This window comes from Polyergus mexicanus, unplaced genomic scaffold, assembly GCF_030449975.1.
Source record: "Polyergus mexicanus isolate NDT 795.1 unplaced genomic scaffold, iyPolMexi1.0 SCAF_2, whole genome shotgun sequence".
In the NCBI taxonomy this organism is placed as follows: Eukaryota; Metazoa; Arthropoda; class Insecta; order Hymenoptera; family Formicidae; genus Polyergus; species Polyergus mexicanus.
In genome coordinates this window covers 3764833-3792628 of record NW_027223322.1, presented here as the reverse complement: position 1 = coordinate 3792628, position 27796 = coordinate 3764833, and the positions used below count along the sequence as shown (strand labels likewise).

The window sequence follows — 27796 nt, the reverse complement described above, 5'->3', positions numbered from 1 at the left end:
TTACTTAATGTTAACATACTGTTATTATAAGCGCATCTAAGAGCGAAAGGAAATAAAGGATGTGTACATGATTTGTATGATTAAATCGTAACTATATTTATAGATTTTCTACGATACATCTGCAACGTTAGATAGGCGATAGCTTGCAATAGACAGCGGAGGAAAACGGAAATATTCAGCTCGGCCGAAAAGTCAAACGCTTATTACGTTGGCTACGTCAAGAATTGGCCGTTTTTTATGAAATCCACGATTGCCTGAACGGTGATCTGGAAGCGCGCGAAATTCTCTCGACCGTCCACGAGCGACTTGGATTTGTAAATGGCACTTGTGTAAGCCGAGGTCAATTCAGACACCAGTATCTCAGCCTTTTTCGCGGCCGCCTCGATCGATCCTGCGGGTGTCTTTATCTCCTCCGCGGTCCTCACGATCTCCTCCTTAATGATCTCGACAAGTTTCGCATCGTCCTCCGCGTTCGACTCCCCGCTCGAGATCTTCCGCAGGATATCCCGAATGGCCACGGCATTTGCGTCTTGCGATCAAAGAAAATAACGAGTCTCTTTAAAAAAGTTCGATTTTTTTTATCGGGAATTAAAATCTTATATACTATAATTAATATAATAATTTCTGAATGAATTATCTTTCACCTGGGACTTGCGTGGACGTTTCTCTAATTATTCTTTGAGATTGCGAGCTGACGCTCACCAAAAGGACGATCGCGACGATCGCAAACTTTGCCATCTTCGGAAATCGCAATGAACAACAAACTGTCAATCGTTCGTCCGGTGGTTCTCTCTTTCTTTTTATACGAACGTTTCCGCGAGGACGAGTTCATCGAGTAGGGATGGCATTATGTAAAACGTAATTTGTGTCGTTCGCCATCGCGTACGCGGTCGTTGACCATTATAAATGATTCTAATAAGTGTCATTAAAAAAAGAAGACGCGCGAGAGAAAGTGGAGCGTCGCAAGCGGTACGTTTCAAGAAAGTACATTGTTTTGTTTTGATTTCTACCTGTTGACACAACCGGAAGAAATTGGATTGAGCAATTTAAATGTTAAAGTAGAGCCTCTTTTCTTAAACTATTTGCGAGATGAATATCAATATTTGTATTAAAACAGGGTTAATTTCTCTAAAGGAAAAAAATATACGTTTCTCTAAAGAAAAAAAAAAAAGAAAAAAAAATATCAGAATTAAAATTAATAAAGTCTATCAAGGCCGATTTGAATTTTATACTTGTATTTCTATTACGTACACGACGCAATTTTCGGGATATATTATGAATATTTTTGAATTTTTTCACGACGAGACAAATGTTACGACGTGATTTTACATTTCGAAGAAGCGAATCTCGACCGGAAGCGGCCGGATGTTTCTTGTCGGCGAATTGCGGGTCGCGAGGCGAGTTTTTCTTAACCGAGCGGCAATCGTCGTCGTGCGCGCCGCTGCAATTTTTCGTTGCCGGTCGCTGTGTACATCATCGCGATACACGTAATCCCCTCTCGACGAGACGCTCAACAGGTCCGTCCGCGTTCTCCCTCTCTTCGAAAGATGTAGGGGCAACGCCGATACTCGTCGACGGTAAAAGTGCGTGAACACAGGGAGGGAGTGCATCCAGCCATGATTCCTCCTCACCGATTTTTAGCCCCTTCCTGCCCCCGTTACTCTTCCCCTATCTCCTCGACGTTACCTTGACGCCGTGTCTCGCGTCAAATTAAAGGCTGTCGAGAATCGCTTTCCAACATACAAAGAACGATTCGAATTTTCCGCAACGATTCGCGATAACGGCGTCGAGTTGCGAATATACATCGAGTGGCCCTAAATAAAAATTTTTTTGGGAAATGAGGGTTCGAACAATCGCAGTCTGGTTGGTGCTCGATGACGTTCAGCGCGGACGACGCGTCCGTCGCATGCACGAGACACTCGCGAGGGACCTTAACGTCCGTACCTTAATGTAGGATGAATGAAAATACGGGTACTTGAGTAAGATTAAATTACATTTCATTCATGCAGGAAAAGCAGACACGCGGGAGTCCGTCCTTCCGGCTCGCGTTGCACAGGCCGAACGTTGACGGACTTGTACATAATAACTGCCGGACTATAATGTGTATTATCCCGACATCCTGCGTGATAGTGATGGCTTCTTACGCACATTTCTTTGTCTTTCTCTCTCTCTCTCTCTCTCTCTCTCTCCTCTCTTACGTCTAGATACCGGCCCTTGCTGCATGATTACGACAGTGATTACAATCGTAGAGAGACGACCTTAATTTCCATGCGAACGCTCACTTTTTGCAGCGCAACACTTTCCTCCGCGTTATTTTCTTTTTTTTTCTTTTTTTTTATATATAATTTATATACATCATTTCGGTATATTACGTTACACGTTTATAGATCTACAACTGTCATATAAATCCAAGAATTTCTGTGATTTCGAGCCGAGTAGTTACGCAAGATCGGCCGTGAAACGCCCAATTTTCCCGGTGTACAAAGAAAGGCGCGTTCAAGCGGAGACGCGAAAGCGAAATACCGATCGCGCTGTATCGATCGATCACGATCTTATCTGACGCAAGATTCACGTCGGCCAGCAACGGGATGACGGGGAAATACGAGGGTATTGGTATAGACGGTACAGAGTACGCCGTACCGGCGCGTACCGCGTCGCGCTTTAGTACCGCGCGATCCACGATCACCGATCACTACGATCGCAATAAGAGAGGACCGGGGACGTAGGAGGATCTGTCTCGCCGAAAGAAGCGGCAAGGGGGAGAGGGAAGAGATAATCAGAGCGGCTCGATCCGCGGACAATCTTTATTCTCGTATCAGCACCGGACAACATCGATGGAAGCGACGTGTGCTTATTATGGTCCCGTGTCGTGCGGGACGCGTACAATGATCGGTACCGACGCGCGGAGATCTCCTCGGGATCCTCCTCGATGAGAGAAGACACCGCCGCGTCGTCGCGTCGAGCTGCGACCTGCTGAATGGGACCGCACGAACGCCCTTCATCTCGCGCATCTCGGGGGATTATGGTGAGAGCGCGAGGTCCGCCGAAGATCGACAGTTCCGATTACGTTCGCGTTGACTTTATAAGTTGCTTTAAACGCTGCCATTCAATCCGAACAGGCAGACCTCCTGACCTCATAGCTCGCAGTGCATCGATTTGGCGTTTCTTGCCGGTTCCTTGTCTCTTATTTTTCACACAATGCACTCCTCTCGCGGGCCTATACCCGAAAATCGTCAAGCGATGACAGAACAATCGTGATTTTTTTTCACGAGATATCTTATGGAAATCCTATTGCAAAAAGTAGATAATCTGTTATGACTACATTAATTATATAGCATCATTTTTTTTTTCTTTTTACAATTGCCCGTTTTCTTGGATTAGATGTTTCAGAGATGAGCAAAATAATAAATTATAAATTAAAATATTACATAAACTATTTTTTTTTCCTATCGGAGAGAAATTAATGTGAAATAAAATGATTTATTTGTATTTAATTAAAATTTTATTTGAAATATATTCTTGGCCGTTAAATGTATATGTATATATGTAAATTGTATACATATGTACATTTATATGTTATATTGCAATTTTAATAACTGATCGTATATTTTAATAAGTATATTTAATTAAATTTATATGAAGCAAAAATAAATATTTCAAATATATGTACTCTTTTCATTTTTCGGAGCAATCGTAAATAATTAATTCCTATATCTATCTTATTAGATTTTCACGAATTTGTAATTTTATTTATTTCTCTCTTATTTTTTCTAGATTCTTTTTTATTATAATACAAATACTCGATAAATATATTAACGATAGTCTAAAATTAAAGATGAGAATTTTTACAGCAATAGTCAAAAATAGATAAGAATTTTTTAGAGCGATTTTTTTTTTTTTTTTTTTTTTTTTTTTTTTTCCTCCTAATATCCTTACGACGACAATTACGATAAAATGTAATAATTCAATAGCGAGAAAGAGATTTTTTCTGAATGTAGATTCTGGGGGAATTTTTCCCTTAGATATCTTAGATACTTGAAAAATTAGAGCTTTCTGAAATAAATCCTAGTAAAAGATCGTTTAGCTTAGACAACGGGAAGCCGAGATTCGGCACGGCCTGTGGGGGTTCCGCTCGATCAGACCGTGCGATTCTCACATGCAGTCCGAGGGATCCGTGAAAAACAATTCCATGAAATTAATAAATCTATCCTCCCGGGAGGACCTCCTACGATGCGGGCGACTTTTTAGGACGATGGGGCTGTGATTCGACGAAACGTGGGTGATCCAATTAGGCGCGGCAGCGTCAAAAAATCGGTCACGAACATTATTCCCATTTACGCGCAATGAGATAGATTAGCGCATGTATTTTCGCGTTAATGAATTTTGCGACGGGACGATGCTTTTAATGTATAGTAGCTCCGTTAATAAAAATAGTAAACAAACTGGGAGAATCAGTGAGGCGCACAAGTGATGATGAGATTTAAGGCTTTACCATCTGTCGATCGATGGATCGATCTGTCGCCTGATTTCTCTTTGTAGCATTGAGTCACGGTTTTTTTTTATCGATGTCACGGTGCACCGAAAGCAGGTGGTTTCTCACTCTCTTAAACTAAATCAGTGAAAAAGTCACTGATTAATGCAATGATACAAGATTTCACCGAAGATCATAAGTATTTTTACTTATTTTCAATAAAAATACATCTTGCTTTTTTCCGTCTTATGTTCCATTGATTATGATTAATAAGATTTCACTGAGAAATTGTCAGTAATATAATCATACATATTTGCAAGACGTAGATTTTATAACTTTTTCTATTTATTTTGCATTGCTATTTTTTAAGAGAAATTTCCACACACATACACATCTATAATGAAATACATATAATTAATGTCGAAATTCAGAATTATTTTGTGTACTATTTTGGTATTCTTGTGTGTTATTATAATGGTATAAAAAGATAACGATGCTTCGAAAAGAAGAGTGTTCTGGCAAAATAATCGCTGCGCATAAGTTTGCTTTCCATCGAATGACATTAATCTTTTTTATGTCATGGAGAGCAACGGCAGCAAAAAGAATTTGGCACTGTCCGAGTTGAGAAATTTTTTTTTCTACTTTCTAAATATTTAGTCTACTTTGACACTTTAAACTTTAAATAGTTAGATTACTCTATTTTGAAATTATTTAATCTATAGTTTTGCCAAAAGTCCCCTCCTCCTCTTTTAAATCTCTACGTGAAAAGTTATTCGTTTACTGCCTATTTGAAGTACAAAGTAAGAGAGCTCAATACAATTTCCACATAACACAATTTTTACATAAAAATAAAACTTATCTTCAAGAAGCCATAAAAGGAAAGAGATTGGAAATAGCAGCAAAAGTTCGTGTTGGCTGCTTAGGGTTTGTTCTATGTCACGTACGCGTGCTACAGTATTTGCATTTAAATTATCAGCTTGTCCGATTAATTAGCTCTAAAATTCATAATATTATAATATATTTTGTAATTAATTTAATAGAAATTATTTTGTAGCGGCAAAGAGAGAGAGAGAGAGAGAGAGAGAGAAGCGTGCTCGTTTTTTGAAGTATATTTATATTGTATCGGGTTTTCGTCCGATGAAACCCTTCCAATGGGTACACCTTGACGTTGGTGGAAGGGCTCAGTACCTGGAAGATTTATTCTGAAAGGGAAGCCAAGTACCCAAACGGTTTTCCGCGCTTTCACATCTTAATTAATCCGGGAATACCGTGCAAAACCTCACGCATCCAAAATTCGGGAGTGCCCTGAAAGTGTGACGCGTCTATTTTTATCGAGCCGTGAATAGTTCGTGCGAGTATCGGGATATCGGAATATCGAGATCGCGAATTTTGAGAGTGCCGTTTTTATCGTGCCGCGGACGATCGTCATTAACGATCGTTATTTTCGTGAGTAAATGTAGTGCGCGGGTGCAACGAATCTTAGAGGAGAACAACGTGAGTCTAAGAGGAAAAGGAGGTCTAGGAGGCATCGGGCAACAGCGAAGCAATCTCGAGGTAGTTTGTTATTTGAATATTATTTCTTCTTAATCCTGTATGTGCATAAATCTTCCTGTTTATTTGATTTGTTTATTTGAACAACTAACTAGATCGAAACTATAGAAAAAGGTTTTTATATATGGGATTTTATATAAAAACTTAATTTAAAAAAAGAATAGTTTTTTTCAAAAATTATTATATATCCCTTATTATTATATGCATTGAATACAAAATTTAATCCGTCCCAATAATAATATTTGAAAATATTATTTATTTTGAATCTATAATTTAGATATTATATTTGTATGTTACAGATCACCATCTAGTCCACGTAGTCACAACTCCACTGTTATCCGTGAGTGACAAATTTTTATATTTCATCATAGAAACGCCAAGTATATATAAATAGTAGATTTTAATATATTCCATTTATATATAAAATTGTTATTTTTTTTTAACTTCTATTTGTTGGATATTATTTTATGTACTTGACGTATCTTTATACCTTTTTTAGAAAGATTTTTTCGTATACTGTATGTGTCATATATTCTTTATTTTACATATATTTTGAAAATTCAACACAACTTAATTTTAGATCAGTCTATCAAATATAATTTTGCTAAAACTTTTGTATATTAACTATTGCAAATATAAATTTATTTTTTAAAGTATATTTTAAACTTTTACGCACATGCAGTATATATATCTCTCTGAGGCGAAAATTATCTCTTACTTATTTTTTTTCTTCCTAGAGATTGAAAATAAGAGCAAAATTTCGACTCGGGTCCGGTTTTCTCGAGTGATTATATATTCGAGTAATTTTATTATCGTTTTTATTAGTTTTGCTTTTATCTCGACACAATTTCAAGCTTCTAAATTAAATCCAGATGTATTCTACGCAAATATATAATATATATAATATTTTTATAATATATATCACATATATAATTATATTTTGCGCGAGGCATTCTACATTAAAATTACCATGTTCGTGCATAACTTTATCGCGCGAGATCTTTCTCAACAAAATAACTGCGTATGGACGCAAAGTACTCAATACAAGGCAGACGATCATTAAAACATTATGCGTGATGTTTGGAGATGTAATCAAGTTGATCGGACGAAGGATAGACGAAGAGATGCTCTCCAAAGAAATCTTTCCACGAGGTGTGGCATTTGAAAAAAAATCGAACGTTTCGCTCAGGGGCAGTTGTCATCGTTTGCTTTGCCGGGTTAAGGAAGTTAAAGGAGTAGGTAAAAGGATTTACGTTAAGTACTGGCTCATCGTCGCCCGGGGGCCTCGTTATCATGGTTTAATGACGGCAGGGCGTTTCAGTCGTAATGGATTATGGTACGCGGCCAGCTGGCAATGAATTAATAATGACGCAAGGTGTCGGCGAACTCGCCAAGCTGATGAAATGGTTGGTATAAATCGACATAAAGAATGCGTTTTAATTGAAAGATAAAGTTTTTTAAAAATATATACATTTTAACACCTATATAATTTATATACAAAAATATAGAGAATATTTTTTATACATATATTATATATGTGGTAAATAATAAATTTTGTGTTTATTAAAAATATTAAAATGGCAGTTAAAAATTAATTTTAAAGGAAATTTCTTTTATATATTATTATATAAATAGATACAAACGTGCCGTTCTTTATATTATATACCACTTTAACTAATTTAATATTTTGTAATCTTTTTGTATCTTTTTATTATTAATTTAATAAAGAGTTAGCTTATATATATATATATATATACGCAAGGATTAGCTTACGAGTTTCGTAGATGGCTTGGGCTTTCCGCATAGCACGATATCGGTTTCGTATGACGAGGAGCGTGTATAGCATTCAGGTGCAGTGTGGGAACGCGGATTTATCCTGAAAACGACGTTGTAGGCCGCGAAACGCGACAAGTCTGCACGAGCTTGGACGGCGCATTGTGGTGCGCATCATAGACAAAGCCCGGATTATTTTTCGCGGTGGCAAAGGAAGCGTGCGGTGAGTATTGTTACTGACCCCGCGAACAACAATAGTTCCTCCTCTTACCTTCTCGTCCTTGTTCGTGTTACACTAGTTTGGCTAGTCTTCTAGAAGAGCAGCTCGCGACGGCTGCCTTGTATTTAGCTTGCTTCGCTTCGTTTATTAGTCGATCACTTTGGTTGATTACGAGAGAATGTCAAGAGAATGTCTTTTTTATGAATGCTATATAAAATGGAGTATTAATCATAATTATATCAAAATTATACAGCGCGAGTATCTTTCTCCCTCCTCTGTAGCGCCCTCATTTAACGCCATTTTCTCATAATCGTGGAGAATTTTCAATATGATAATCATACAATTGATGATATCTCTACATTGTTGATATTTTTTTATTTAACGATAGATTTAATGGCAACTTACTATACTTATGCTAGTTATTTGCACCACATTTTCTAAGATAATTCAATCGTAATTTAAATCGCGATTTATATTGATAATGTTAAACGATATTGGAGTCTATCGTCGACGTTATGTAGAACGCGTTAATTAACAACTTGGAAAAGTCATGGGGTACGAGATCGTCGAACAAACCATGCACGGGTGTCACGAGGGTATTGCAAATGTATATATCAATTTATGCTCGGGTGTGCCAGGACTAATAACACGGGCTCTCGGATAGATAAGACCGGGAGCCGCATTGAAAAGCTGCCGTTTAATCCGTCCGGTCGGTCGGTCGGTCGGTCCGTTTACGAGGCAATTCAGGGGGCGAATTATGGGCGTGCGCGCGAGGATTGATCAAGAGACTCGAGAGCGCGTGCACGGGAGTGCACGTGCACATTCGCACGTACGTATAATACATCGGTACGCATTAATTCGCTAGCACGGAATGCATATTCTCACCTAGGGCATCGGATTTAGATTGATTTTGCAAAAGAATAAAAAAATACACTATAATAATGATCTTATTATCTTTGGTCATATATTTGGCGATTATATTCAATTACTTATTGTATATTTTACACTTTTGATTTTTCAATGAAAGAGTTTGAATTTACCTTTTTTGATTTTTTTTTTTTAAAACGTTTTATAAATTCGATCTAAATAAATATCACGATTAACGAATTTAAGGACTATCGCGATATTCTGAAATACAAGAGAAAGAATATTTTTGTAATATTTTAAGGCTTGCACAGAGCCTTCTTTAATGCACTCGAATGTACACGCGATGCAGCAGCGAGATATGAGGGAGAGACACCGGGCTGGCTTATAACGCGCGTGTATATACGCACTTACCCGCACGCGAGTCATCGTCGTGCATTGGCCAACCTAATTCTACGATTTGTCACGCCTCTTATTCCACACCTAGCTTTCACTGCTATACATCAGGGGGCGGACGCCGGAGGTATTAACAGCGTGACCTGGAAACCGAGAAAAATGCGAGACACACGTTACATTCTCGAAGGGAATCTTTTTTTATTGGTCAATCGTCGCATCTTATCACAATTGTCGTCGCATAGTAATTCTAGGCATAAAAAAAGTTCCGCTAAAAAAATCCGTATATCTATTTTTTATATATATATATATACAGTATATATTTATTCTAATTGCATTTCTAATTAATTAATTTTAGGGGCTATCGTTCTACAAATACGTAACAGATACGCATTTATTTTAAAAAATAATCATTTTTAAAAAACATCAATTTATAATAACTGTTAATATTATTTAATAAAACAAAATCGAATCTAGGAGAGACATTAATCATAAAAAAAAAAAAAAAAATAGAACAAATATAAAATTGAGAAATATATTTTGATTTGTCAAGTGAGTAATATTGTATATCAAATAGGGCTTTAATTAATATACAAATGTGTATGCTTGTATTTTTATTTTATATTAATCATTTATCTAATAAAAGAGAAGTGGTTTACGTAAATATTTCTATTTTAGATATTCTATTCCGTCCACTCGTTTGCGCAATTTAGATGTTAAGATTGACACTTAAATTGTACTGTTTACATCCTTAAAATTATATCTTCGTATCTATAACGAGGAAGGGAAAAAAGAGGGAATCGAAAAGTGGGTGGCTTGAAATAATTGTCACGCTCGTTCTTCATCCGGCGTGATAATGACATTGACTGCATAACGTTAGATACAACCATTGTAAAACAGTGTCATGCGGGGCGCGACAAGCATGCGGACGCCGTAAAGGTGATAATTCAGCGGCTTTATCAAGCGCGGCCATGTAGTATCTTTACGGCTGATCACTATTAATACTATTGTTAAAATCAGACTGTGATATCGATCAACGTCGGTACAATCGGGCAAATTTTACCGGAGGCACACAAGTCGTCATGTAATCCAAAGTTAACGCTGTATTGCCTGTTTCTCAATTTTCTCTTTGATAACTCCCTCGAAAAAAAAAATCAGAAGATAAGATAAAAATTATATTGCAAATATCGAGGTCTTGGATAACTTCCACAATAATTTGAGTAGAAATGTCAGAATGATATCATTATATAACGGAATAATCAGGTTTATGATCGCAGATATAACTAGACGCCAACTAATAATTTTTTTAGAATAGGACAACTTGAAAATATTGATACTAGCTTTGAGTCATGAGCTAGGGTTAATTAGCTTTCATATTAAAATTTACCGCATTACATATTGTGCAAAAATATATTCGTTTTTGTTTCTGTTTCTCTTTTTATAGATTTGTATGTAAACATATAATTTAGGTCTTTTATTATATTATATAGATATTTTTATTAGAATAATTAATTTAGCAGCGTTGCTGTAACATTATATAAATGTTGTTATCTTTTATTAATATCCGACGCTATTTGAAAGATATCTGACATTGATACAGTCCGATAGTTCAGCTCTGATTTGTCTTTGGTACCGCTATATATAATATACACGGTTCTTTTGTTAGTTGTATATGTACTTTCTCTTAATTAATAATATAACATTAGCTTTCTGGTAAACTCTCAAGTCTCTAGACCGGAATTTCAAGTTTCAAATTGAGCGATAAGAGTTACTGAATGAAAGAATCGATTAGATTATCGGCTCGGATATGTTCAAATAACACATCTAATATAAGAACGAAAATATCTATGACAAGTTGAAGTATTTGAAGTATTTATACACTTCTTTAGCCTTTGGAAAGCCGGTTCGCAATTTTGAAGTAGTTTGCTTCTTCTCTTTCTCTCTTTTTACAAGAACGATCTACTACAGTAATGCTATATTCCTCGCACTTTGTTTCTTCTCTCGTTCCATCGCATGTTGCAAGGATCACTGATCGCGGTTTTTTTTTTTTTTTTTTTTCCCCGTCCTCCAAAGGACGACACTTTGTGTCTACTTTTCAACGGCTGCCCGTTTGTCGGCGGTCGAGCCGATTGATCGATCGATGATGCATACTTGCTGGCCGGAATGCGCGCAAGAAAATGGCGAGCAGGAAAAAGAACGCGATTCCGAAGACAGGAAGCGGGCTGGCCGCGAATCTACGTGGCGGACAAGCTGTACGGGAGAGTGACGCGACGCTTTTGCCCGCGGATGAAAGGTCTCGTCCGGATTCCGAAGTCTTCTTCTTCATATTCGAGGAAGAAATTGGCAAGAAAATCTTTCGCAAATATCCACGCAGAGCATGCGACTATCTATCTGACATCGTATCGTTTGCGTGTTCTTTGCGCGTGTTCGTGCCGACTTTTATGTCACATGTCGCGATTCCACGAGCTTGCGCTTGTTTCTGAATAGCATCTGTTTAGAAGCGGCAGAGTGACAGCGAAATTAAATGCGCGATCAAGTTTGCGGCGACAGCGTGGATGAAATCATCTCATAAAGAAATATTGTATCTCATATACATATATTGTGCGATGCATTAGGAAGCGATGGCGCATCCGCTCCGAGCATTCTCGCGCGCGAATAGCAATTAAAGCCAGGAAGGATGTGGAATGTGTTAACGGATAATTTCTCGCAAAACGTCGTCTACACAGCGCATTTCTAGTATCTGCTTATACATATGCAAAGATACCGAGCTTGACAAATTACAAGGACGCTCGTTGCGCGACGACGAGATCTCGACAGAGGCAGAAAGATGTTCTAGGCCTACGATTTTTTTGTACTGGCGTGAGTGATACTTTACATCTATTCGATCACATAACAACTTACTCGTCATTGCACGAGAATTAATTACGTCGAATCGTTAATACAGCGCAAATTATGAAATATTAATCTTTGTCTAACGCACAATTTGGATATAAATCCAATTTGTATATTATTATATAATTATATTTAATTCATTTCTATTAAACATTCAGAAATCTTGAGATCCGAAAAATTAAAGCATGTGCGTACCGATGTTGAATTTTATTAATATATATAATATAATATAAGATATATCAAATGGTCAATATATATATTTATAAAATTTATCATTGACGCACATCCTTTGTCTTTTTACATCCCAAGAAATAAATAGATACACATGCATATACATTTATATAAATCTACAGAGAGAGAGAGAGAGAGAGAGAGAGAGAGGGGGGGGGGGAGAGGGGGAGAGAGAGAGAGAGAGAAGGAACAGAAAATTATGGAGTTGAAATATTAATAGCTTTAATCAATAATATTTTTTATTGATATTTTTCTCTGATAACATTATAAATACGGTAAGAATTATTAAGCTACTCCAAGACGGATGTTATTTATACACGTTTTAAATATTCTTCGCCAAAGGTAACCAGAGGTGGTTTGGCAACTTGTATACTGTCAAGCAGGATTAGATCCAGTTCTCGCTCGAGTTCTGCTCTTTTTAATACGCTCACGATCGTACGGATCAATATATTTTCTGATAATTTACTAATCAATAATTTATTGAACGAATCACACGGCCTTCTTGCCAGAAAGATTTCTACTTTTCTTCGTATCTTATAATTTATTCTTTTTTTCTAATTTATTGAAAAATTGTGTTGACATCGAGCATAAAAAAACTTTTTTTTTTTTTTTTTTTTTTTCCATTAAACAATACAGTTCGTGATTTATAATGATTGATATCAAATAAATGCATTTTATTTTATTCTACAAATAAATATTTGAATTTTAGGCCTGACGCATTACTCGTTGCTCTTTCTCATTTCTTTTTCTAATTGCTTCTCATTTTGTCTAATTGTGTCACATATTTTGCTATTCCTTTTTTTTTATTTGTTATTTGTATTTTTTATTATGATTATACGAATTTAAATCTGAATACAGCTTATCGTTTGAAAATTGGATAAGAAATGAAACAAATTTTGAAACGATATTAGGGTCTTTTAAACGATTTCTCTCTTTCTATCTCCTTTCTCTTTCTATTCCCGGCCAGATTGCGGATTCTCTCGGTAGTCTGGCCCCGAGAAATCGTCTCTTTATAGCGCGTTTCCGGTCGCGTCGAGGCTGCACGTGATTCCGATACTCTTCAATTCACTTCACAGCTACCTGTCCCAATTTAATCTATATCCAGCGCTTCTCTTCGCAGTGCCGCCATCGATTACTGAGGGAGAGGGGGAAATCCACGCGACCGCAAGGTTCCCTCTTCTACACGTGTAAATAATACACCAGCGGGATACGCTGATCCTCCGTCATTCCCCGCGATCTTACACCTCGTGGCCGCGATCGTAGTAGTCGCGCTGTGAGTGATATTGCTGTAATGAGTATCGGCCGAGCCTCACACCTGAAATCGCATTCAGCCCTCCGCGAGTCGTGACTCGATCAGACTCGCCCTCTACCTTCTAAATCTTTTTATTTCTTCAAATCTGCGCCTCTCTTATGGACTGTGGACGCAATCGTTTTCGAACGCCAAACGTGCGCAAACAAAGCGAGGGAACTCTTGCAGAACTATACACATTGATACGTTAAAATAAAATTTTGCATCATAATTTCATAACTATGACATTATAATTTTAGTGACAATTTTTTTCCTTTTATCTTTCTCTTTTATAAATGAAGATGAGCCAGTTCTGGTTAGGATATTACATTACACGGGTTGCGGTCAAGGATCTCTAAAGCGATGAAATCGAATACGGCCTCGTACATACGCGTCGAGATATTGATGGGCTGACACGATTTTTAGCGATAAAAGAATGGACGGTTATTGGCGATGATAATTATCTGTCACGCGTTCGATGCGGCCGGGATCATAAAGTGTACGTCGATCAATAAAGCGCACGTATATCACCGCCACGTTACGTTTGTCTGACGGCGACGACACGGCGATGCTCATTCAGAAGAGATGCTCGGTCTCTTATGAATGAGCCTGAAGTACCGGTTAGATGTGTCATTAGCATAGGCATGACCCGCGGCGACACCGCCGCGTCCTCGTCGCCGTCCCGTTATCCCCGCTGCCTTGCCAGCGGCGGAACGATCTCCCGATGTAAATTGCTCCGATGCAAATTGCGTAATCATCTCTAACGATTGCTCTCGTTACAATTACTCGTTCACGTCTCTCACGCGGACGAGTCGCGCGCCTCCGCCTTCGGGTTCTCGCCTCGATCGACCTCGCGCCGAGTTCCGCGATCTTCCGTTTACTAGCTCGCCGGCATGACAAGCTTAACCCTCTATCTATCCGTCGACTACTGCGTGTATTGAGTATAATAGAATAGAATTTCCGGCAATTCTCTTCTATGATTTATGGGGCGGTGTAACCGAAAAAGATGTACGATTTCTTTTGAGAGAGGAAAGAATATATAAAAAATATTATATATATATTAATTTATTTTATCATAAAAAAAAACACTTTTTTTCTTTTTGCGGAGGTTGATTTTGGCAATCGGAAAATTTATAGTGTGTTGCCGAATTTGTTTTCGGCAACCCAAAGTTTATATATAAAAAATGCGATTATTGAATAAATAATATTTAAATTATTCTATATTAAATATAGAATATTATTTTACATTTATGTGATTTATGATAGAAGTCTATTGTCGAAACGAGTTTGATAACATATGATATAAATTATTTAAGAAGATAATCTATTTTTCTCGAAAACCAAGTTATCGCGAGAAATAATTTTATATCAATATATATATTTTTTTTTCATACTCAATAAATATTTTCTCGTGATAGAAAAGAGGAAACATTAGAATGAGAATTACGATATAGTTGAGAAATTTAATTTTGATGAAAAGCCGAGTCCTCTCTTGTCACCGTGGACGTAAAAAGGAATGCGTCAACGAGCGAGGGAACGATATACAAAAGCCGGCGGCCTAGCAGGTGTTTCGAAAGTATAATCGGCTGCGGAACCGATATTCTCCGTTTGTACTTTCCTAATCGAACTTGGCAAAAAATCGCCACGGTAAATTGTAGGCGGCAATTAGGATGACGATCAAAAGGGGAGGCGCGCTCCCGGCCGTTGCGGTTTGTATCCGAAACGATCGAATCAAATCTGTGTCGTGCTTCGTGAAGAAGAAGATACCGATTCTGTTCGAATCGATATTTGTCGTTTATTTGCACGTCGTGTTATTGTGCCATATTAAGATATTATTGGCGAGATATAGATAATTTTTTCATAAATTTTAGAATAATTAAATTTCAGATAAATTATCGAGATTCATAGTTTCATGATAATAAAACATCAAAACTCTCAATTTTATAATATTTATAATGTTTCTTATCGTAACGCACGCAAATTCGAAAACAAAACAGAACCATCGTCGCGAGTCAAAACAGCATTCAGTATCGAATGAAAGCGAAACGAGACGGAGCCGATCGGGTCACGTTGAAATCTGCGCGTTCGTTCTGCTCTACGGGATAAAATAACGAGGGGATGGGGAGGGCGCCGCGTTTACCTGAAAACGTAACACCGGTCAAGGAGTGTTTCTCCGTCATGGTCGGGCAATTGCTCGGCAACCCCCGACGATGCTCGCATCTTCTGCCCACGAACTGTTAAGCGACGCCGCCGCTTCCGAAGCGAGAAGCGCGACGTGCGGGACAGATGTGACCAGGTGGTGCGCTTTTCAGGTGCTTTGCGCCGACATCAGGGATGGCATCCTTTCAAGTCCGACAAGACTTCATCGATCTCTTTGTTTACGTATCGTCTTGACACCTGCGATCGAGCGTCCGTGCCGCGAGCCAAGTCTTATCGAGAGAGAATCCCCGATTCTTTGCCATATATTTCTGGTTCATTATCAGAAAGTGATGCTCCGAAATAAAAGTTTAGAATAAAGAACTTTATAACGGAATAAACAAGAAGCTTTGTAAACGTCTTATTGCATATTACATAAATTTATGCATTTTCCGTGTATATAAATATTAATAATTTATATCAGGATTAAAAGTACAATAGTGTCTTGCACCTAGATTTATTTATACTTTAACTAATATATATATATATATTCGCGTGAATATTATTTTGAACGATTATGCAATATTATATAATCTCGACAAAGAAAGACATTTTTGTTATTAATTTTTAAATATCACTTATATGCATATTATTGCAAAACACACACACATCAATTAATTATGTTAATCTCATGTCGTTGCGCGTGTGCAGTTTTATATTTACAACATCAGTATCAGATACGAATCATTATATATTATACGGCGCCGGATTCGAAACGCGTGCACGTTTTGCGAAATTACTTATCGACATTTGACATCGGCATATTAACATTGTTGTGCGAGACTTATTTACGATACTTTAGCTTTCGTATTAATAAGAGTCATGGTACCGTTACTCAGCTCGATTTTGCTTCATCGATTTTACGTAATTATTCTCGTTTTTTTCTCCAAAGAGAGAGAGAGAGAGAGAGAGACGGAGAAACGAAGATCTCGTTTCGACTGTTAATTTCTCGGTAAAGGAATAATGATCGGTTTTGCGCTTTTGTTTATTAGTTTGTCGCGGTCATTGTCCGTTATTGGGCATCGCGATCTCGCCTGATCTCCATCGTCGTGGGAGAGTCGTTCGATCTGGATCGCCACGAAAAGGATCGTTGATAGGAAGAATCGCGGCTACGACCTAGGCCTAGGTGAATAGGCCGTATCATGGTCACTCGAGCAGAGAAACGTTTAACGCTCGGCGAAATCAATGAAAACATCCTTGCTAATGTTCTGTAGTCAAGACGTCCTAACAACAAAGATCGTTCGGCTTGATGAAAGAGATGGGGATCTATGGAAGGGCTGTATAATAATACTTTATAATACTTTTTGTATTTTGCAGCTATGTGCGAAATTTTCATTTCATGATAAATTGGATTTATCGATTTCTTGACTTTATTTCTCGACTTTATTAAAATTAACGGAACAAGGTTTTGTGTGTAGAAAATTAAAAAAAAATTATATTTTAATAATAGATATTATAATAATAGATATGCTCTTTTAAATGGAATTAGTGTATTATATTATATATAATTAAAAAACAGTGAATGTTATTGATAGTCTCATAATCAGTTATGAATATAGCAAATCGGTAAAATCTCACTGAAATAATCAATTAAAAATAGCGATCGCCTCAACCAGTAATATTTTAAATTTAATGTCTGTTCATTTTTTTAAATCATCGCATCTTAATAGTAAAAAAGTATAACATGTATGTAATTCTGAATTTTTGTTGAGTCATACATTTTATTTCAGATATATGTATATATATCCTTTTTGCAAAAGTTCAAAATAAAATCTAAAATAAATAGAAAAGGGTTGAAAAACTTTATTTTGCAAGTATGTACGATTATTATTGATTTTTCACAATCTAACTGCTATAATCAATAGGATATAAGAAGGAAAAACAAACTACGAGTGTTTTGGCCGAAGATCGGGAAATACTCACTTTACCTTGGTAAAATCTCGCGTTACTGCTTTAATCACAGTGGCATTTGCACTGATTTATTTTGAGAGTGTCGAGAGGTGATGTTGAGGTTGCATAAAACTAGTTATACGCGAACGCAGCGTAATACGATTATGACGCGATGTCGGCACCGCGTAATAATTCGTGCATTGCACGTGGATGTGACGTCGAAATAGCTCAGAAAAGAATAGTCGAGAGAGCGCTGTTACAACGCGTTGGATCTCGCATATATCACGGACCCGGATGCTCGATTTGCGCTTCCGCCTGAAACGCGAAAGTAGGATGACGGCGGTCTATTATTTATAAATGGAAATCCACCCGCGAGCGCGCGCGCGCGCGCGCTATTTTCACTTTGTTGCGGGAGTGAAATTCTTTTTGCACATGCGAATCGCCGACAAAGAGAGAATCACGATGCAGACTCGATAAATTCTTGTAGCGTGTACGTATTTATTTATGGACGCAAATGTGCAAATGCGCGCGCGTTGGTCGGACATAATTTTACGTAGATATTCACGAAATTTTCACGGAAAAAAAAAAAAAGCGTAACGCGAAAGCATATGTGTGCGACGCAAAAAATGCGATTTTACATTCGCGCGATATCGCATTTGCGAATTAGCCGCGTCATACATCGTATCAGGAATTGAAATTTTTAGACGTATAAAGGTAAATTAAATCTCCAAATAACTCTGACGTCGTATGTCGCGTATGCGTTGCGCCCTTCTATTATATCCTCGTAACAAGTTTCGCAAATTTATTCAACGCGCGCTACGCACATACGAATCTTCGTATTTATATAAATTCGCGAAATAATTCAAGGTGTTTTATACAGAAAACCGCAGCAAAACTGTGCATCATTAAACTCGAGATTCGATTCTAAGTTGATTATTATTCCAAGATCGCTCGCAAGATATATCGCGATACGGCGATCCGCAAATGAGTTATGCAAATTCAGCTTGCTCTTTAGATCGCAACGAACTATTCCATCGCGGGTGACAAACGTTATCGTCTGAATTATCTCGAAAATTTTCCCTGAAAAGTCGCATTATATCGCGCGCTATCTTCCCGAATCGATTCGATCGTCTCCTCTAATCTTATCGTTCATTCCTTCGACTAACGGCAATCGTCGACCCTACTCCGTATATTACGCTGCTAGTCGCGCGCGAGAGATGGTTGACGAATCAAATGGCCGTGTGTCATCCTCCTCTCCAATTTACATATCGCCGTATCGAGTATTTTATCGAGATGCGAATAACTGTTATTCACCAGCGTGCGCGTTCCTCTAGTCTTATCACATCGGTTGCAGCGAAGCGAGTCACTATTTTAAAAGCGTGCTCTTACCGTTTCCCTATTTATTTACATTACCGTGTTTACGATATCATAAGCTTTAGACTGATGCGATTGTAAGACGCGATGTTTGAATAACTGAAGGCTTATAAGCGCACATTATACCGTGCGCTTTCCTTCTGGCAAGCACGTTCGGAATATATTTCTTCGTCAATCTATTCTTTCGACAATTACGCTTCATTCACCTCCTTCCTTCTCGATCACGATTGTCAGTCTGGTGGGGATACGAGAGGAATGGTCGTCTTTCGGGTAGGGCAGAGTATCCATTCTCGTGGCGTTTAAGAGCCGAACGAGGGCGGGCAACCGGCTAGGACCCTCTTCGAAAGAGGGACAGGGGGAAATGTGAAAAGAAAAGGAACAAAACAGAAAAAAAAAAACACAAGGACGGGACGTGTCAAACGGAGACTCGCGAGACGGACAGAGGTGGAAGCCAAGCATACATCGAGAGCTAGACAATGACGAATACGTCGTCGTTGGCAGGGACGCGACGCGCGATTGGGAGGAACGAGGGGGAAAGAGCGAGTGTATGACAGAGAGACAGAGAGAGAGAGAGAAAGAGAGAGAGACGAGACTGACGAGAGAGGTCCGGAGGTGAGCTGAAACGAAAGAGAAGCCGCAACGAGAAGCTGGTACGTTTCCTCGGCAGGGAGTCCCAGCCAATCGGAACGCGATGGGCCCCATGGGTAGGAGGAGACAGTTCCGCGCCGACAGACGACGTAATCACCCGCGGCCGCTGTTCTCTGGGGCCCCTCCGGGGGCCTCTTCTCTCTCTCTCTCTCTCTCTCTCTCTCTCTCTCTCTGCCTCACTCCGCTCCGTCTCACTCCAGCTCTTTCCGCGTCCCGAACCCCCCTCGCTCGAACCCGATCGAGCCAGCCGCACGGACTCTCTCCTGAGCGAAGTGTCCCGGACCCCGGAGCGGCGGTCGCCGGTCGGGTCCATCGGGTCGCGAACTCCGCGCCAGCCACGCGACAATCGACGACGAACAAGCCTGTCGGCTCGTTTCAGCTTCCACTTGGGCGCTGCCCGCCGCTCGTTTGCCGGGTTGCCCTGCAATCAGGCGTTTGCGACGCGTATCCCCAGGGCACATCGTAACATCTGGTCTCGTTGCCGATCTTGCGAGGACTTGAGAAATTTTTATTCGTACATTATATTATGTAGATAAAATATAAAATATCACAGCCTAAGTAGCCATACAAAAACGTTACGTCGAATTTTTTTTTTTTTTTTTTTTAGTTACTTTTGACCCCTCCCCCTCCCCCTCCCCCCGCCTTCCCCCCTTTCTACGAGTCTCTTCCCACGTTTGAAAAAAGCTTATTTTTTTATATATCTATTTCAATATAACTTTAGATATGGATTTCTTTTTTAACCTGAGAGTTCTTATTGTCCATGAGAGAATTTACTCTTTACGTCATCGCGCTAGATCTTTCCTAGGATCTATCTTAAACGATATTTCAACCATGTATTATATAGAAAATGACGATATGCATATATATCTTAAATAGATTGAGAGTGATGACAATTTTGTACGTAAACAATTATGGTTAAGTATTATAGTTTCATAAACATTGAATAAAGTATACTTGATGGAATTGCATCATATTCCGAGAATATGATATTCAGTAAAATAGTCGAGGGTGCATTTGACGCAGAAAAGTGAATCATACTCATCTCCGATGGTGATATGCTAAGCCGTTCGCGCGAGAAGGCGAGTATATCGCTTAAAGGCTGGTTTCATAAAGACGTAAGAGATGTGCATTTATGTCGCATCTTGCTTTTAGCACTCGCTGAAGCCCACTATAAATATATCTTGAGGCGCGAGATCTTTCTCCCTCTCTCTCTCTCTCTCTCTCTCTCTCTCTCTCTCTCTCTCTCTCTCTCTCTTTCTCTCGAGTGTTTGGTTGAAGCATTAAATTGAGAGACCGGTTGAGTGTCCAGTAAGAACTTAACAACGTCTTTATATATCTAACGATATATTTTCTGCCCGTTGATAACCCACTGTATATTGGCCTCTCGATGATGCTCGAGACGATATGTTGATAAATATTGTGACGGCCGAGTTTGTGTCGTAAAGTTACGAGTTTCTTTTATAATTTTTCTCTTAGTTTCCGTCGAATATTACGAAAGTAATCAGAATTCTCTCTCTCTCTCTCTCTCTCTCTCTCTCTTTTAATGCTTAACGAGAGATACGCATTTATACGTGCTATAAATGAGCAACGCCGTTATTAGAAACTAATCAAACAAGAAATCATTTATGCGTGAGCATAATTGTTCGCGGGAATTTAAAAATACTTTACGTGAGGTGATTTTAGCCTCGTTGACTTCCTATCGAGCGTTTCAAATCGGAAGTCGAACGCGATGATAGAATGCCATGATATAGCCGATGGTCAATATACACGCTCGAACATAGTGTGTAATTTCGTGTTATTTTCTCATTACACTCGACGATAGAATAAAAATGGGATGTACGCGGCTGGAGGCTGCGCCGTTCAAGCAATAGAGACGACGAAGCAGCGAAAATAATATATTATTCGGTGGAATTTTTAAAACTTTCAATGAGCTAGTAACTAATTTAATTTAAAAACTTTACATTTAAAAATTCTCTAAAGCTGATTTCTGAGCGATGAATAATATTTTTACCGATTCACATGCAAATGTTATATAATGCGCGTATGCATAATACATACATCGAGGTTTGCATCAATAATAAATGCTCCTCGTAGTGCGTTGCGCGCCGTAATAAATTCCCCGTTGAAACGGGCGTGACGAATAAAAATAAAAGGCCGCTCGGACGCGTAGAGAGGGTCGAGAGATAGGAAGCGGAACAGGCAGAAAAGACATTACCTTACATACCATACCCTTTACGTCCGGCGCGGTCGAAAGAAAACTGCACCTGCTGCTAATTCGCCAAACTACGATTGCATCGCCGGCACGACCGACGAATCGTTTTTCCGAGCGATACAGATCTTATGCGATCTTGTGATCGATGAGAATTCATTTTCGAAACACCTTTGACGGGTACAAGTGGCACAACGTCGTTATCGGTCATCGTACTATACTATCTTTCTATCATATCCGAGAGCTATTCCTGCATTTATAATGTCACGAAAAATGTATCACTTGTACGTATCGTAACCTAACAGGGAACATTATATTTCTTATATAATATATGTTAAATGAAGTTAGTTTTTTTATATTGCGTTGTAAGAGACTCTCAATTAATGAATATATTAAAATACAACAAATCATAAATTTGAATTTTATGTAAATAATATTTTAAATAAGATTTTCGAATCCTCGAGGGGATTCTATACATTATTGCGCTATGAATGTGTAAATCTTTTATCCTTATAAAAGAATATTATCGCTGCTTTTATCCGTACGATATAATTATTACAATATAATAAAGAATAAATATATTAATTTGTTAATTCGTTAATTATCAGTTCAAAATTTATTTAATTTATATATGCATATATAAATATTCTTTGCTTCTAAAAAAATATAATTTAGAATACAAAAAGTTGTAATTTATAAATCAAAATAAATGTTAACATTAGTAAAATAATTACTTTCATTTTACTAATGTTAACATTTATTTTGAATTATAAATTACAACTTTTTGTATTCTAAATTATATTTTTTTAGAAACAAAGAATATTTATATATGCATATATAAATTAAATAAATTTTGAACTGATAATTAACGAATTAACAAATTAATATATTTATTCTTTATTATATTGTAATAATTATATCGTACGGATAAAAGCAGCGATAATATTCTTTTATAAGGATAAAAGATTTACACATTCATAGCGCGCATCTCCTTTTCTTAAGATTTAAATTTCACCTTTCTATAAGACAAGCTGTCGAGAACAACAGCAACATTGTTTATTTATTCATTTATTAGCCCGTGGCGAAGAGCTTGCTTTCACTCCCGCCGTCGCATACAACACACCGCGTATCTCTTTTTATCTCTCGAGTCGTGTTCTTCGCATCCCTCTTCGTGTTATCCGCCCAATGCCGCGGGCGAGCTGTCGATCGACATTCACGGGGCACGCAGCTCCCCTTTTAACGCTGAGAGAAAAATAAGGCACAGCTCGACGGTATCTCTCGCCGCCCTTATCTCTCCACGGGTAATATACGAAGCAAACGTGGATTTTCCTCGTGGTTGAATCGCGGCGTTAAGGTCTTTATTTACGTTATCCTCTGTTTGCGCGTACCGCGGACGCGTTATCTCGCGAGATCAAAAGTATACGTTGACGCGGTGGCGTAAATTTGCGCCAGCGGCTTCTCACCTTCTCGACGGAAGATATTTCGCGGTCAGCTACCAATTCGCGCGAGATCCTCGCTTCGAGGGTCGCACGTCGCATTCGACTATGAGAATCGATCTCTCCGGATTTTTCTTCATTCTCCAAGTCAAATCGTTTATCGGTTGCAAATAATTCAATCTCTAACGTTGAATTCAATATTGAAAGTCGTGCATGCCATCTTGTGGATTATGGATCGTCTTGAGTTAATTTTGTGATTTTTAGTTCGACGAGCTAATTAGTTAACAGATCAAACGTTTATTCGGATCATCATTAACAATATGTCCGACTGCCAATTAAGGATGAGCATCTTTTCTGCTTATTATTTAGGCTCCCTCCGCGAAATAACAGAGCAGGCGCCAATTATTTACAATGTCTCCTCGAAGAAATTGATTGCGCGCGCTTCGCGTTCTAATTAAATAATTCCAGACCCCGCGGTTCTTAATCGGGGCTTGTATGGATCAACCGAAAATTTCGGGACCGTCCAATTACCTTATCGAGCATCTCCGCGCTGTATTCTGGCCACGACCTGACTCATTTCACATGCCGCCATCGTGGCCGAACGCGTGCAAGAAGGTCGCGGCTACCGGACTTGAGACAGAGCGGACCTCCGCTATCGTGAACGAAAAAAAAGGGAAAGAGAGGGGCCCGCCCCTACGAAGAAGGGGCCCCCGGCTTGTTGTAAGGCGTCAGGTGCCCGGGACCGTTGACGCGCGGCCGTTACCATCCCCGGAGGAAAGCATCGCGCGATAATAATGTATACCATTAGTGCGAATATATCGAGGGCGAGGAGGACGACGTATGCGTGTTGTGTCTTGGAGGAACGGCGCGCCACCATCCTGCCCTTAGAGGCTCGGGCTCGGGCTCGGGCCCCGGCCCGGGGCCATGTGCTCGCCTTGACGATAGAGAGAGGTGAAGGGCGTTTAACGGTCGGGAGCGTACGCGTTTTTCGGGATCCGACGGGACGAGCACCAGCTGATCACCGTTCGACCGCTCTCTATTTTAAGGCCATGTGCTTCCCGCGCTTTTTCTACGGCCGCCCACCGGGCTAGACGATTTCTCATTTGCTCCTTTTTCGTACCCTCCGAGTTCGTTGACTTGTATCCTTGAGTATATCGTGACGCATAGTTCGAGACTGCCACGTAGAATATTCGTTCGTGTATGGCTCGAAAATTGCACGAGATTAAAAACAGGAAATTATCGATCCCTTTTGTCAGCTATTATATTTTATTACAGGAATATTGTTTTTTAGATTAATAAAAATGTGAATTATAAAATATATCTTATTGATTCTGGAATGCGCCAAAGATTACTCGTATCAAAAATAATACGAAAAACAAAAGTCTACAGATCTCCTTATCATTTATTATACAAATATTTTTTATATAGATAAACGCGTAAATTCGAAAATCTATTTTGTTAATTATAAAACGCACACTAATTTTAGGACGAGCAAAAATCTTGTTAAAAACGTCTATACACGCGTATTTTCTTTATACACATTCGGATGCGGGATGATACCTCGAGCAATATCCCGCGTTTGGCGTCGGCGAGAAAATCCCGCGAGACAGAAAAAAAACAGGCGAGAGCGAGACAAGAGGAGGGCGAGATATCATTAAGACTAGAGGTCGAGTGATCTAGCCTGGCGAATATTACGGGGTCGAACCGATGGTGGAGAGTTGACGAAGTGACGGCAAAGGGAGGGTGTTGCACGAGGGAAGTACGTTGCACCTTACCGGGGAGGCACAGGTGCCACAGCTGTTTCAGCAAGTGCAACGAACGCCCGTAGAACACGCGGACATTAGAACTGTTACAGACGGCGGACGGGGCGCAGGGAAACGCGCAGCAGAGCCAAGGGGTGCATAACTATTCGACTAAAACGGACGCGCGGTGAGGTGTTGCTTTTTTACGGCATAACCGTTGAAGCAGTTCGCGACAACAGGTTGCGTGCACATGCGACGCCATTTTCTTCATTATGAGAGCCTCTTTACTTAATAATTTTTTTATCAAATCGCATAGATACGGAGACGCCAATATATATTCGCGAGTCTTCGAGTAAATCGAAATACGAAACTATATATAATAAGTCGATTTTATTTCATAATTATTCGCTGATTGTAATGACAATTTTCTCCTTACGGGACGAATCTATTTAAACGCAGACGATCTTTTTTCGCGACGATTTTATAACACGATCGGCCGCGCATTAAATTTAACACGGAGCTTCCATTTCACACGCCCACGCGTACGTTCCGACAATGCGCGTTGATTCGCGCAGCTAGTCGTCCGGTGCGTATAAAATTGTGCGCGTTGTATGTACGAAGCAACTTTGTCCAAAGTTCAATTTAGCCGACGACGACGACGGCAGCGGCGGCAGGGGCAACGGGTGGGTGGGCGGACGGGGAGGAAAGTTTTGTTCTGCGCAGGAAGCGTAATTCCGGCTCTCTCGGTTCCGCCCATAACGGTGACGGTGTGAACTTCGTGGATCCCGCCGCGGCGATCGCCACGATGGAATTTTTCGGCGGGATTTGATTGCCGGTGCCGTGCGCGGCAATTAAACGGGCGATCATTAAGCCCGTCTTCCGTTCCTCGCTGCGTACGTGGAACATTAACAGCGAGCGATGAGATCAGACGCGGGACGTTCTCTCGAATAGATGTTCGCATCTCGGGATACAAAATCTCGACGGATGACAATTTTTGTTGTCCTATCATTTAACTTTAATTTTGATTGAAGTCGCGAGATTTCTGGAAAAAAGGATGCAAATGGTTTTTTTTTTTTTTTTCGATTTCAACGAAATTTTTTCTCTGCGAATGATAATTGAATCGCAATGTATTTTTTGAACGTTATTATTTCCGAAATCATGCAGCATAATTTTAGTCACAAAAAGTTATCTGCGAAGATCGATAAACGATATGTTCTTCGACATTCCATCGGTCTCTTTTGACGTTTTGCTTGTCGACGATGAACTCTCAAAGTCAGATCTAACGATGGTAGTTAAGAAACGACTAAATTATAACGACTTCGATTATGAGTAGAAATTGTCGATTTTAATCCTTTCGTCGATTGATATTGCTCAGCGACGTGATTAAAAACGTGCTTAAGAGAAAGAGAGAGAAAAAGGAGAATCGAGCTATATTTCTTATTATTTCTAAGTAGAGGTATCAGATGCGTGTGAGCCAATATTTCTAATTTATTTTAGAGAAGTGATCGATGTTTTAATTTCACCCATCATTGACCTCAATGCTCAAGCTGCTCTAACGTTATAAGCGTTCCGACGGCTGCTAGAAGTCGAGGAAACATGGCACATTAAATACGCCGATTCGCATTGTGAATACGACTTTAAATGGCCATTTTATCCTTTCTAGTAGCACGCGCGTGTTATTCTCGCTTTAAAATGCAACCGTAAGAAATCGGTATCTTTAGTGGCATTATTGTTAATTTGTCATAGCGCGTTGCGTAACGTAATATTACGACGTATAATCGGGTAATATATATTTTTCCATTCTTGTTCGTTTACTTACAAAAGATCTAGAATGTACCTGACCTAATCTATAGCGTAATAAAATTCTATTTGTAATTTCATGTGTGTGTGTGTGTGTGTGTGTCTCTCTCTCTCTCTCTCTCTCTCTCTCTCTCTCTCTCTCATATATATATATATATATATATATATGATTCATAAAATATTTAAAGAATTAAATACATGCATATATAACAATACACATAAGGATACATGCATATAATACAATACACATAAGGATATAAATAAAATGATAAAACAAGATAATAGATTTTTATCTTGAATTCTGTCGTGAAATTATAGATCTTTCAAAATAGATTTGAAGAATGGATTTAATTAAAACGTAAAATCATTCTCTCCGATATATTATACACAAATGAATCTAGAATTATGCGGTAAATAATGGAAATGTATATATATATTCTTTTGTATTTTTATATATATTTATTGTTCATGTAATATTTTCATACATTTTTATAATATAATGTACGAGACTTTTTCCGCGCTTTCTCAGTAAATAATTAGAAATCACTCTCGAGCCTTTATCGACGTTTCGTCGCAAACCCTTTCGGTCTTTGAAATCATAACGACGCGGAGGATTCTCTTGTCATATCTCGGTGGGGGTGTCGTGGTACGAGTGCGCGGTGCAAGATCGGGAAAGGGAAAAGAGAGGGGCCTCTTTTTCATAGTACCTCTCTCTTTCTATCCTTCCCCTCCTCTCTCTCTCTCTCTCTCTCTCTCTCTGTCTCTGTCTTTCTTCCTCTGTTCCCCCTCCGCGCTAAACGCCTCCTGATCTCGATTTC

At 38.9% G+C, this 27796-nt stretch overlaps 2 protein-coding genes across 8 annotated transcripts in view; one reads left to right on the top strand and one right to left on the bottom strand.

Moving 5' to 3' along the window:
• Window positions 1-212: 212 nt before the first annotated feature.
• On the bottom strand, window positions 213-901 carry LOC138941393 (uncharacterized). Its single transcript, XM_070311029.1, is given in 4 exon segments — window positions 213-529; window positions 645-812; window positions 815-875; window positions 878-901. Coding segments are annotated over 4 exon segments (570 nt in total).
• Window positions 902-5648: 4747 nt separating this feature from the next.
• Window positions 5649-27796, top strand: part of Sv (paired box protein shaven) — a 153285-nt gene continuing 131137 nt past the window's right edge. For all 7 annotated transcript variants that reach the window (XM_070315378.1, XM_070315393.1, XM_070315377.1 and 4 more), the window contains exons 1-2: window positions 5649-6025; window positions 6322-6362. The gene's annotated coding sequence lies outside the window, so the exon portion shown is untranslated. The remainder of the gene's footprint in view (window positions 6026-6321; window positions 6363-27796) is intronic.